Source organism: Rana temporaria, chromosome 3, assembly GCF_905171775.1.
Source record: "Rana temporaria chromosome 3, aRanTem1.1, whole genome shotgun sequence".
Taxonomy (NCBI): Eukaryota; Metazoa; Chordata; class Amphibia; order Anura; family Ranidae; genus Rana; species Rana temporaria.
Genome location: NC_053491.1, coordinates 81,344,467 through 81,355,235, shown reverse-complemented (window position 1 = coordinate 81,355,235; position 10,769 = coordinate 81,344,467). Strand labels below are relative to the sequence as shown.

General features: G+C 41.3%; 1 protein-coding gene across 2 annotated transcripts in view; it reads right to left on the bottom strand.

Moving 5' to 3' along the window:
- Positions 1 to 4,569: 4,569 nt before the first annotated feature.
- The window catches only part of FAN1 (FANCD2 and FANCI associated nuclease 1), a 46,662-nt gene continuing 40,462 nt past the window's right edge, over positions 4,570 to 10,769 (bottom strand). Inside the window, exon 14 of one of the 2 annotated variants that reach the window (XM_040342816.1) lies at positions 4,570 to 4,758. In XM_040342816.1, coding sequence (XP_040198750.1) covers positions 4,621 to 4,758 — 138 coding nt within the window. In that variant the 3' untranslated portion in view covers positions 4,570 to 4,620. Of the gene's footprint in view, positions 4,759 to 5,385; positions 5,639 to 10,769 lie in introns of those variants that run through there. The other variant, XM_040342815.1, reaches the window with a different exon arrangement.

The following is a 10,769-nucleotide window of genomic DNA, read 5'->3' as shown; positions in this document are numbered from 1 at the left end:
GAATAGATAAATGGGTAAAACAATATTCAGAAAAATCAGTTTACCAAACATACAGTAATAGTTTTGTTTCTACAATGATCATGCATCAACGATGGAAATAACACCAATGAAAACTGCATCCTGTGCGATGCACAGAATGCATAAAAATGGCATAAACCATTCACAATATTTCAAGCAGAATAAATCATTTATTAAAGTCAAACATGTACAGCTACACAAAGTTTTGCATGATGCCCAGCTGTGTTTCATATTTTCAAAGGTTCATTTAGAAAAAATATAAAATAAATGAAATGGATGGGGTAGTTGTGTAGATAGATTATATATCAGTTTTACCTTATAGAGTATGCAATTGGTATAACAGTCCAGGGGAAAACAATAGAGCTTGTGGGGATGGCCTCACCAGTCCGAACCGGAGAGCAGAGGGAAACTGAAATTCCTATAATATATCATGACAATTGGGTAATGATTACTAAAAAAAAATTGTGCTAATTCGGGCTGCAACTAACAATTATTTTTATAATCGATTACTAAAAATTGGCACTAGTGCCGAAACAAGTAATCATTACCCAATTATTATATATAGGAACTTCAGTTTCCCTCTGCTCTCCGGTTAGGACTGGTGAGGCCATCCCCACAGGCTCCCCAGGCTCTATTGTTTTCCCCTGGACTGTTATACCAATTGCATACTCTATAAGGTAAAACTGATATATAATCTATCTACGCAACTACCCCATCCATTTCATTTATTTTATATTTTTTCTAAATGAACCTTTGAAAATATGAAACACAGCTGGGCATCATGCAAAACTTTGTGTAGCTGTACATGTTTGACTTTATTTATTCCGCTTGAAATATTGTGAATGGTTTATGCCATTTTTATGCATTCTGTGCATCACACAGGATGCAGTTTTCATTGCTGTTATTTCTATCGTTGATGCATGATCATTGTAGAAACAAAACTATTACTGTATGTTTGTAAACTGATTTTTCTGAATATTGTTTTACCCATTTATCTATTCATTACCATCTATTCATTATGCTTTCTCTGTGCGACAGCTCAATAGGCCCTGATGAAGCGGGGTTACCCGTGAAACGCGTAGGCCTCTTCTACGATATATCGCCGGGATCCACACACCCCGGACCAAAGAAATAGTAACAAACTGTAACTTGCAATTAATTGTGATCAATTCATTGTTTTAAACGGCTCCATCTAAGGATGGCAAATTAAACTTTTTCAATATATTTTTTAAACAAATTTTTGTGAAATGTATTCATTCTGTTTGACTCCATCTTGGCACACTCAAAGCCCCACTCCTTATCCTACCCTTTACGTTTTCACCCTGTAAGTTTCACCTGTTGATCCTGATGTTTTTCACCTTCCTTTACCAGACCAAGCTGTGCAGCAAAGGTGGAGGAGATGAGACAAACCATTTAACCCTGACCATCTTTAATTTATATATAAACGTGTTTTTTCTTTTTGGGATAAATGCTTTAACTATTTTTTTTTTTGTAACCGATTAAGAACTGTTGGCTCCAATTTGTCACTTATGTAAAGTCCATCTAACACTGCCCTCTCCAGACAGTGCTGCTGTCCAATGGTGACTGTGTTGCTCCTTCATAATAGAGGAGACACCCAAAGCCTGGGTTCACACTTGTGCGGGTCAGGATTGCTTGCAAAATCATGTTCCCAATCTGCAGGCAAATCGCAATATAAAAACCCTAATACCGCTGATGTATTTTGTCTCACCCTTGCTGTAATTAAATCAATAAAAACAATCACTCTTAAATACAGTTTTTCTTGGGTACAGCAGCCCATTTCAAATAAATGGATAAGATAGAACTGTCCACGCACACACTGGTATTACTGAACACTTAAAAACTGGCAGTGCATATATCTAAAAAAAAACAGTCACCGTTCATCAGTCCATATGGTGGTACAAATGACCAGTCCTAAAAAGAAAGGAGGTTGAAATGGGGGGCGACGGCTGTCCTCAGAGTAAAGTCAACTCTGTTTAAAGAAAGATAAGGGGACAAAGAAGGGAAGCGCCACCCAAGTGCAATATGTCAGATAACATTTTTAATCTTCTGAGGCCTGTAGAGGGAGCTTGTCTCCGAGCACGTAGCCTGTTGTTTCTAGTCTCATCTTCCTTCCGGTGCTCTCCTTGGTTCTCCTTTCCGGTGATGTCCTGGTGGCCACAGGATGCACTATTCTCTCTGCCTGCAGATTCGTGGATTTAGATGGACCTGAGACTGGACTGCGCATTATAAGCCCTTTCTGCATCTGTGTTTTGTAATTGCATTTCCTTTGAGATTAAACATTTTATGTGACATATTGCACTTAGGTGGTGCTTGCCTTAATTTCAAATAAATGGACTGCTATACCCATAATGTGCATGCAATAGTGTGAGCCTAGACAAGAAGTGTGTTAATGGCGGAAAATAAAAGGGCCATGTGGGATTTGGGTGCAGAACAGATCCTTTCCAAGAACCCAAAAAGGATCTGGACAGGAGCCCTGCAAGAGAGGAGCCAGAGGACAGCAGGAGCTTGTACAGCATGGCAAGCCTTCAGGAGGGAACCGCCAGTGTTTGATCAGCCAAGGTGTGCTGGTGAGTGACATGGGCAGGTGGGAGGATTGGTGAGGCATGCTTGAGAGGAAACGGAGCTAGGTGTGGAGCCAGTGAGGATTGCAATGCACGGGCAGCTGCAGCCAGATGAGGTGACAGGGCCTGAAGAGAGATTGCTGGGAGCAATCGTCCACCATAGGTCAGCTAGCACTAAAAGACTTTTTATTCTATATTTTTTGCTACAGTAAAAGAGACCTGCGGTCCTTGCCTACAAATTAGGACTGTTACTGATTAAAATTTTCGTGTTCGATTAATCTATATATTTTTTTTTAATTGTCTAATTTCGATTTATTATAATGCACATACAGATCCAACTACTTTTAGCTGATCTCCTTGCATTGCAACTCTGCATTAGTCAGTGGTAAATGTGGTATACACTATATACAATCACCCGACACTAGTTAGTTTCCACAATCCATGACCTAACTTTGCAGTTTACACAAATTTGTTTTAAATTCAAATTGTAGAACTGACGCAAATAATTTTTTCTTATAAAACTTTAAGAAAAACTTAGAAAGTTAGTTTAACTTTAATTATAAAACTTATCTAGTATATTGACTGTCAGTCACTTTATAGTAGGCATCACTTTAGCCAGTCACGCAGACATACCAGAGTGTTCACATTTTCTGGAAGCAGACATGATCGCATTTTATTGAGAATATTCTGAAGAACTGAACAGTCTTTCGCACGGAACAGATGTTGCCGATACACAAAGAATTGTCTGCACAAAACTGCGTAGGACAGGAAAAATATGGTTATTTTTGCCCCCTTCCCCTGATGCATCCTCCTGCTCCACAAATGCAAAGGTACCTCAATCCAATGGGTGCAGTTTGCTCGCATCCAGCAGGGTAAGTCTCACTGTCCAGTGATGTCAAGAATTTTGATCGATCAAAAAAAATTCAAGATTAATCGAGGAATTAATCTTTAATTTCCCCAGCCCTACTACAAATGTCACTTTTTAGGGCCTGACTGAGTCAGTTTTTGGGCCTAAACATGTGCTAGTTGTACCTGGGAGTGAGGTGTTGTGCAGGAGAAAGTGAGAGAAACAATCTGCAAGCAAGTGTTGTCCTGGAGGAGACTGGAGCTGTGAAGTGTATATAATCGTCCCAACTGATTGAAATACAATCAGCCAATCGTTCATTCAACTAGGCATCCCATATACTACTTTTCCTATCCAAGTTCAAATCCCTCAATAAAATAACAACACAAACAAACATCTGGACTGTTTATTGTCTCCAAGGTGATTGGGAAATGAATGCCGGCCTGGGCAGCTGAAGTCCCGTAGTAACTTTATGGGTGATGTCACTGCCCAGGCATTTCCCTGCCGTTGTTGGCTTTCTGGTCACTGGAAGTTCAACATGGCACCTTGTGGCAAAGAACTGAGGATCTGAAAAAAAAAAAAAAAAATTCTTGCTCTACATAAAGGTGACCTAGGCTATAAGAAGATTGCCAAGACTCTGAAACTGAGCTGCAGCACAGTGGCCAAGACCATACAGCGGTTTAACAGGACAGGTTCAACTTAGAACAGGCCTCGCCATGGTTGAGTGCACGTACTTGGCATCATATCCAGAGGTTGGCTTTGGCAAATAGACGTATGAGTGCTGCCAGCATTGCTGCAAAAGTTGAAGGGGGGGGGTCAGTCTGTCAGTGCTCAGATCATACGCCACACACCGCATCCAATTGGTCTGCATAGCTGTCGTCCCAGAATGAAGCCTCTTCTAAAGATGATGCACAAGAAAGCCCGCAAACAGTTTGCTGAAGACAAGCAGACTAATGACATGGATTACTGGAGACCAAGTAAAACGTATTTGGTTCAGATGGTGTCAAACGTGTGGCAGCAACCAGGTGAGGACTACAAATACAGTCAAAATATTTCCAAAAATGTGAGGGGTGTACTCACTTTTGTGAGATACTGTACATAAACCTTAAGAAGACAGGAGCCAAATGAGAAAGAACATTTTTATTAGGAAATGAAATACTTAATTTTTGTGACATTTTAATTAAATCTGTTACTCTTCGATCCAATTGCAACAACATGACACACTTCTGTATCTGCCCCCATTTTCTTCAGTTCATGCAACCAAACCATCTGCTTGTGTGACAGACGATCAGTTGGCCCCTTCACCTCTACTATCTGTAATAAAAAAAAATCAATAAGTGCATAAAAGAGTAGCTGGAACAATGAAAAATAGTTACCGTATTTTCCGGCGTATAAGACAACTTTTTAACCCCTGAAATTCTTCTTAAAAGTCGGGGGTCGTCTTATACCTAACATGCAGACCGCAGCCGTCCATTTTTCAAAAGCCGCACCTCCTTCTGCTGTTCTGTGATAGGCGGAACACTCAGCTTCCCAGCAGAGCCTCTGTTCAGTGTTTCTCCCATCACAGATGCCCTCTCATCCTCGGACGAGAGGGCATCCGTGATAGGCGGAACACTGAACAGTGTCTCCTGTCCTATCACGGAACAGCACGAGGAGGCGCAGCTTTTGAAAAATGGACGGCCGAAGTCTGACATGTCAGGGATAAGGTAAGGGATCGTCAAGACATGCAGTGACACAGTGAGGCGTGTAATGGTGGCACAGTGAGGCGTGTAATGGTGGCACAGTGAGGCGTGTAATGGTGGCACAGTGAGGCGTGTAATGGTGGCACAGTGAGGCGTGTAATGGTGGCACAGTGAGGCGTGTAATGACTAGTAGGAATGAAGTCGTCTTATACGGTGAGTATATCCCAAAACCAACATTTTAGCTGGAAAATTAGGGGGTCGCCTTATATGCCGGCAAATATGGTACTGTATATTTCCTTAGAAATATATATATAAAAATGTATATTTTTAGGAATGTTTAAAATGTCTGACAGTGTATTTCCTTCCATCCCTCAATGTGGGGAATTTCTGTTCACTTTCAGTCTTGTAGGCGAAGTAAGAAGAAGAGCAGTTGACACCTGAAAATGCATCCCTTTTAAAGACTTTTCTTTTTTTACTCTATTCCTGTTCTGACAACGACTCAAAATGTTGGGCTTTCATTCCAACAAACACAGGCCATGAAGTCCCCTGACTGGAAAACAGACGACAAAAAAATAAAAAACCTAACTGAGGTTTTCACCTTTTATTACCTAAAACTAAATAAAATGAGAAATCTGCTGATGGGAAATTAATAATTAAACTAAAAGCTGCTGACACAATATTGTTGGGTACAATAGACAAAATATGGGGTAAAGGTGTAGCGCTAAAACAAATGGTAGTGAAAAAAGTTAATAAATTAAATTTAATGGTTTGAAGATGCCAAAACAAAATCCACATTGTGAAATCGGTGCGATGAAGAAGGTATGAAGCCGTCACCAACACCCGTTAAAACTGACCCTTACCAGAAAAACATAGGGTATCAGCATAGAGTAAACCAAGGCAATATCCATGACTTCTCCTATCCAACGACCAACCGATAAGAAAACTTGTTTATAATGCCCCTGAAGATGCACGCTGGTGACAAAGCGTTGGGTGGATTGAGGGTTGTGTGACGCACTGGAGCAGACGGAGTTTACAGCCACCATCTTGTTGGTAGGAAGCACTGGACGCTCTCCTTTTTGCTTATTACCATTTCACATAATGTGAGGTTTTTTGTCTAGCATACACTTAATAAATGTTCTAGTTTTTGGATGTCTGCGCAATGAGCGTTTTTCTTTCTAGACTATATATGTGACTACTGAGCTTCATCTTGGAGTATATGTGTAGCCAAGTATATTTTGTGTGCCATTATAAACAAGTTTCCTTATCGCTGTATCGGTTGGGCATTGGATAGGAGGAGCCGTGGATATTGCCTTGGTTTACTCAATAATACCCTATGCATTTCTGGTAAGGGTCAGTTTTAACGGGTGTTGATGACGGCTTCAAACCTTCTTCATCTCACTGATTTCACAATGTGGATTTTGTTATGAACTTTTTGGCATCTTCAAACCATTGAATTTCATTTATGAACTTTTTTCACCACCATTTGTTTTAGCGCTACACCTCTACCCCATATTACGTAAAACTTGAATAAAAAGCTTACCTCTAGGTTTTATTTAATTCTAACGGGTTTGTTTGGAGCAAGCTGGTCCAAATGAACTGTTTACTTCACTAACAGTTGCAGAAGTGCTGTATAAACAGTTTGTATTCAGTATACAGCGCTGTGTTCCGCCAGCGGGACAAGAACAAATGAGTTGGGCTGAGCACTGTTCAAACTATTCAGAGGATGCTTTGTATACTATGAATAAAGACAATGCATCGGCAGAGTTTGTGATGTCATCCACCAACCTCAGCAAAATAGAGGAAGTCTTGTATGAAACCTGGAGATCAGCTGTAATGAAAACTAAATGCTGCCATTGATTACCTCTTGGGGAAAAAAAAAAATCAAAAATCTGTGTTTTCTGACTGTCATACTGATCGAGTGGCTTCAACACCAAGTCACTTATCTGGAAGAACTATACAGAGCAGATTGATTTGAGTCACACTTCACTTGTCCCAAGACACTGCCTTAGAGTACTGAAGAGGTACTTTCACTGCCAGGCAATGAGCATGTTGTTAAAAGTAAGTCGGCAATGACAGCCTACATAAACATCTTTCTGATGGTCTGCAAGGATGCCAAAGCTTGCTTTATTGAATTTCCCCATACCTGACTTTTTTGCCCACCAACCAAAATTGGCTGCTCAGGCCCGGAGGACCCAAACGCTTGCTTTTCAGGTTGTGAAAATCCGTAGGATCTCTCTGATGCTTAAAGCGGGGTTCCAACCACAATTAGCATTTTTTAAATGTATGTCCTTTCATCCTGCGTTTTTATAATATAAATCTGGTCACTTACTATTTTACAATCCGCCGCCGATCCGCATAGTTATTCAAGAAAGATAGTTTATAAAACTATGTCCACACCGTTGTCATTTTGCACTTACTTACTGGAAGTCTTGGATGGAGAGTGATAATTGGGCAGTGCACTGCATCCTGGGAAATGATGACACACATTTCCCAGGAGCATTAAAAGGGAGATGTCAGGATCCTAGGTGATTCCAAAGGCAGATTTCGTGGGACTGCATAGGCATTTCTAGACGAGTACTAATTTTTTTTTTAGTCTAATGAGCACAATAATGAAAAAAAAAATTGGGATGGAAACTCTACTTTAACATGCAAATGTCAAGAATTCACACTCCAAATTGCTCAAAGTTTAGAAACCTTGGATTTTTTTTTTTATTTCTTCTCACTTTATTCGGCCTGTTCTGGCCACTTGTAAATCGCAGCCTGCAGTTTCCATGTTTACAGAGTACCACCCCCTCCCCATACCTTCTCCTCTCTCTACCTCTTTCCTTTGAAAAAAATGCTCACTTGACGGTGTTTCCGTCCGTGGGGGGGGGGGGGGGGGGGTAATGGATGGACGGATGGACATCCTGGCCTTGGAGGCTTACTACATCTTGTTCTTTGTTTTAGCACTCCAGTGGTCTTGGTTATGGCTCTGAAATGATGATCACCTTGTTTAAAGGAGTCGTAAAAGAAAAAACAAAAAATGTACCTTAATGCAATCTAGGCATTAAGGTGAAAAAACATCTGATGATGCCAGCCCCCCCGTTTTACTTACCTGACCCGTCGAAAGTCCCGCGCTCGGTCCCGACATCCTCTTCACCGCTCAGCCTGACTGCTGATTGGCTAGAGTGGATGGATTGAGAGCAGCGCAGCCATTGGCTGGCGCTGCTGTCAATCACATCCAGTGACGCGCCATGGGGCCGAGTCGCTATAGCCGCTCGCTGCATCAGGGGAGCGCGCCCGCAAGGACTCATCACCATGCGAGCTCTCTCGCATGACTGTGGTCAGTACTTACAGGGAGGACCAGAGACAGCCGCCGAGGGACCCCAGAAGACAGGGATCGGGGCCACTCTGTGCAAAACGAACTTCACAGTGGAGGCAAGTATAACATGTTTTTTTATTTTAAAGGAAAACATTTTTTTCCTTTAGTAACCCTTTAAGCCTATGTTTGAATATCTTAGCCCCTGCGTAGGCATGCCATGGGCCTATTTGTTCCTCTTGCTTGAAAACAATAAATATGATAGAAGCAGAAAGTAAAAACATCTTTAACCACTTTCAGACCTTAGGACGTACCTGTACATCCTCAGATGGAAGTGGTTATCTCAGGCCGGTATCCATGTTTTCAAGTGGCGAACGGCTTTCAGGTAAACATGATCCAAGTGGCTTTATGCTGCCTGATCACGTTTAAAGGACTGGGAAGGTGGTCCCCCAGGGCCTCTGCTTTCACAAAATATAGAATGTTTGGGGGTTCAAAGTAATTTTCTAGCAACAAAATGCTGACGTGTGTGTAGTGAAGTTCCGTAGTTATTAGAAACCTGTTTGTAGGCCTTGATAATACTAGTTGCCTGGCTGACATGCTATTTGTCTGCTTTCAATATTTTTAGTCGGTGGCCCAGGACAAATATTTGGACCATTTTTCATACATTATCTAAAGAACTGAAAACAAAGCATTTCAGCAATGACAGTTGGTGTGCCGTTCTCACTCAACAGATCTCTATTAAGAACACAAAGTCTTCACAAAGAAGAATACTGTACACGGGGGCATCAAGGAAAAGTTCAGAGAAAAACTATCAGTGTGTGCATTAACTGCTTAAGGACCGCCTCACGCAGATTTACGTTGACAGAATGGCATAGACAGGCAAATGGACGTACAAGTACGTCCCCTTTAATTTGCCGTGGTGTCTCACGATCATGTCATGGAGCTGAAGAATGGGATGTCAGTGTAAACACATCTTCCCATTCTTCCTAGTGACATGTCACTGATCGTCTGCTCCCTCTCAGCAGCAATCGTGAAGTGTCACTCGTAGCCAGGCCCCCCAACAGTTAGAATCACTCCCTAGGACACACTTAACCCCTCCAACGCCCCTATAGGTTGACTCCTTCACTGCCAGTGTCACATTTAACCCCTTCAGAGCCCCCTACAGGTTAACCCCTTCACTGCTAGTGTAATTTTCACAGTAATCAATGCATTTTATAGCACTGATTGCTGTAAAAATGACAATGGTCCCAAAATGATGTCAAAACTGTCCGCCATAATGTCGCAGTCACGATAAAAATCGTTTGAAGAAAATAAAAAATGGTAAAAACATTAAAGTGGATGTAAACCCACTCTCATCCTTTCTAAACTACTGCCATAGTGCTGATCTATAAGGATATACATGCCTCCTGCTTGTATCCTTACTTGTCAAATGTCTCCCCTCTGTCTGTTATAAGAACTGAAAAGCTGCAGATTCTGTGGGTGGGTCTGTTGTCTGGAGCTCTGTGGGTGGAGTCGTGATGTCAGTAGACTCCCCGCCCTCTACACTCCCCCTGTCAACATGCATTTTCTCCTGTGTATTCCTTACACTAAATTCTGCTATGATCACCAACATCCAGTCAAAATCCAGAAAAGTAACCACATGACTTCAGAAAATGGGGGTGGGAATTAAAAAATAATGCCTGTCTCCAGGCTAGTGCATGCGATATGTAAATAACATGTCATTCACAGCAAGGGGGCGTAATGGACTAAGGTTTTTCTCTGTAAGCCTGTTTTATTTCACTGAACAATAGAAGAGGATTGCTCAGAGCTGGATTAACTCTGTGTGGCAAGACTGGGCACAGATGATAGGAAATCTTACACTGTACATTGTGACATCCACTTTAAGACAGGGTTCACACATGTGCTGTGCAATTTTCAGGTCCATTTTCAGTGTGTATTTCCAAAGTAGCCATTTACCGTTTCAGCTGCTATTTAGATATGATTCTGATGCAAATTTTTTTTAAAAAAGGCAGCCGCTTTTTTCAATTTAATTGCCAGCAATTCGTTTGTTTACATTCAACTTTCAGCGAGGAATCCCGCTGACACGAACGAGTCATTGGTTGTTAAGAATTTGGCGGCCGACTTGCTGGCCTGCTCCTTAACAACCAGATATAAACAGAGGGAAGGAAAAAGAAAAAAAAAAAATAGTCAAAATCATGTTCAAAACTGATGTCAAAACTGAAGTGCTCATTAAACATTAAAGTGGATGTAAACCCCCATTTTTTTTTTTTTATGTCACAATGTAGAGAATAAGATTTCCTATCATCTGTGCCCAGTCTTGCCACACAGAGTTAATCCAGCTCTGA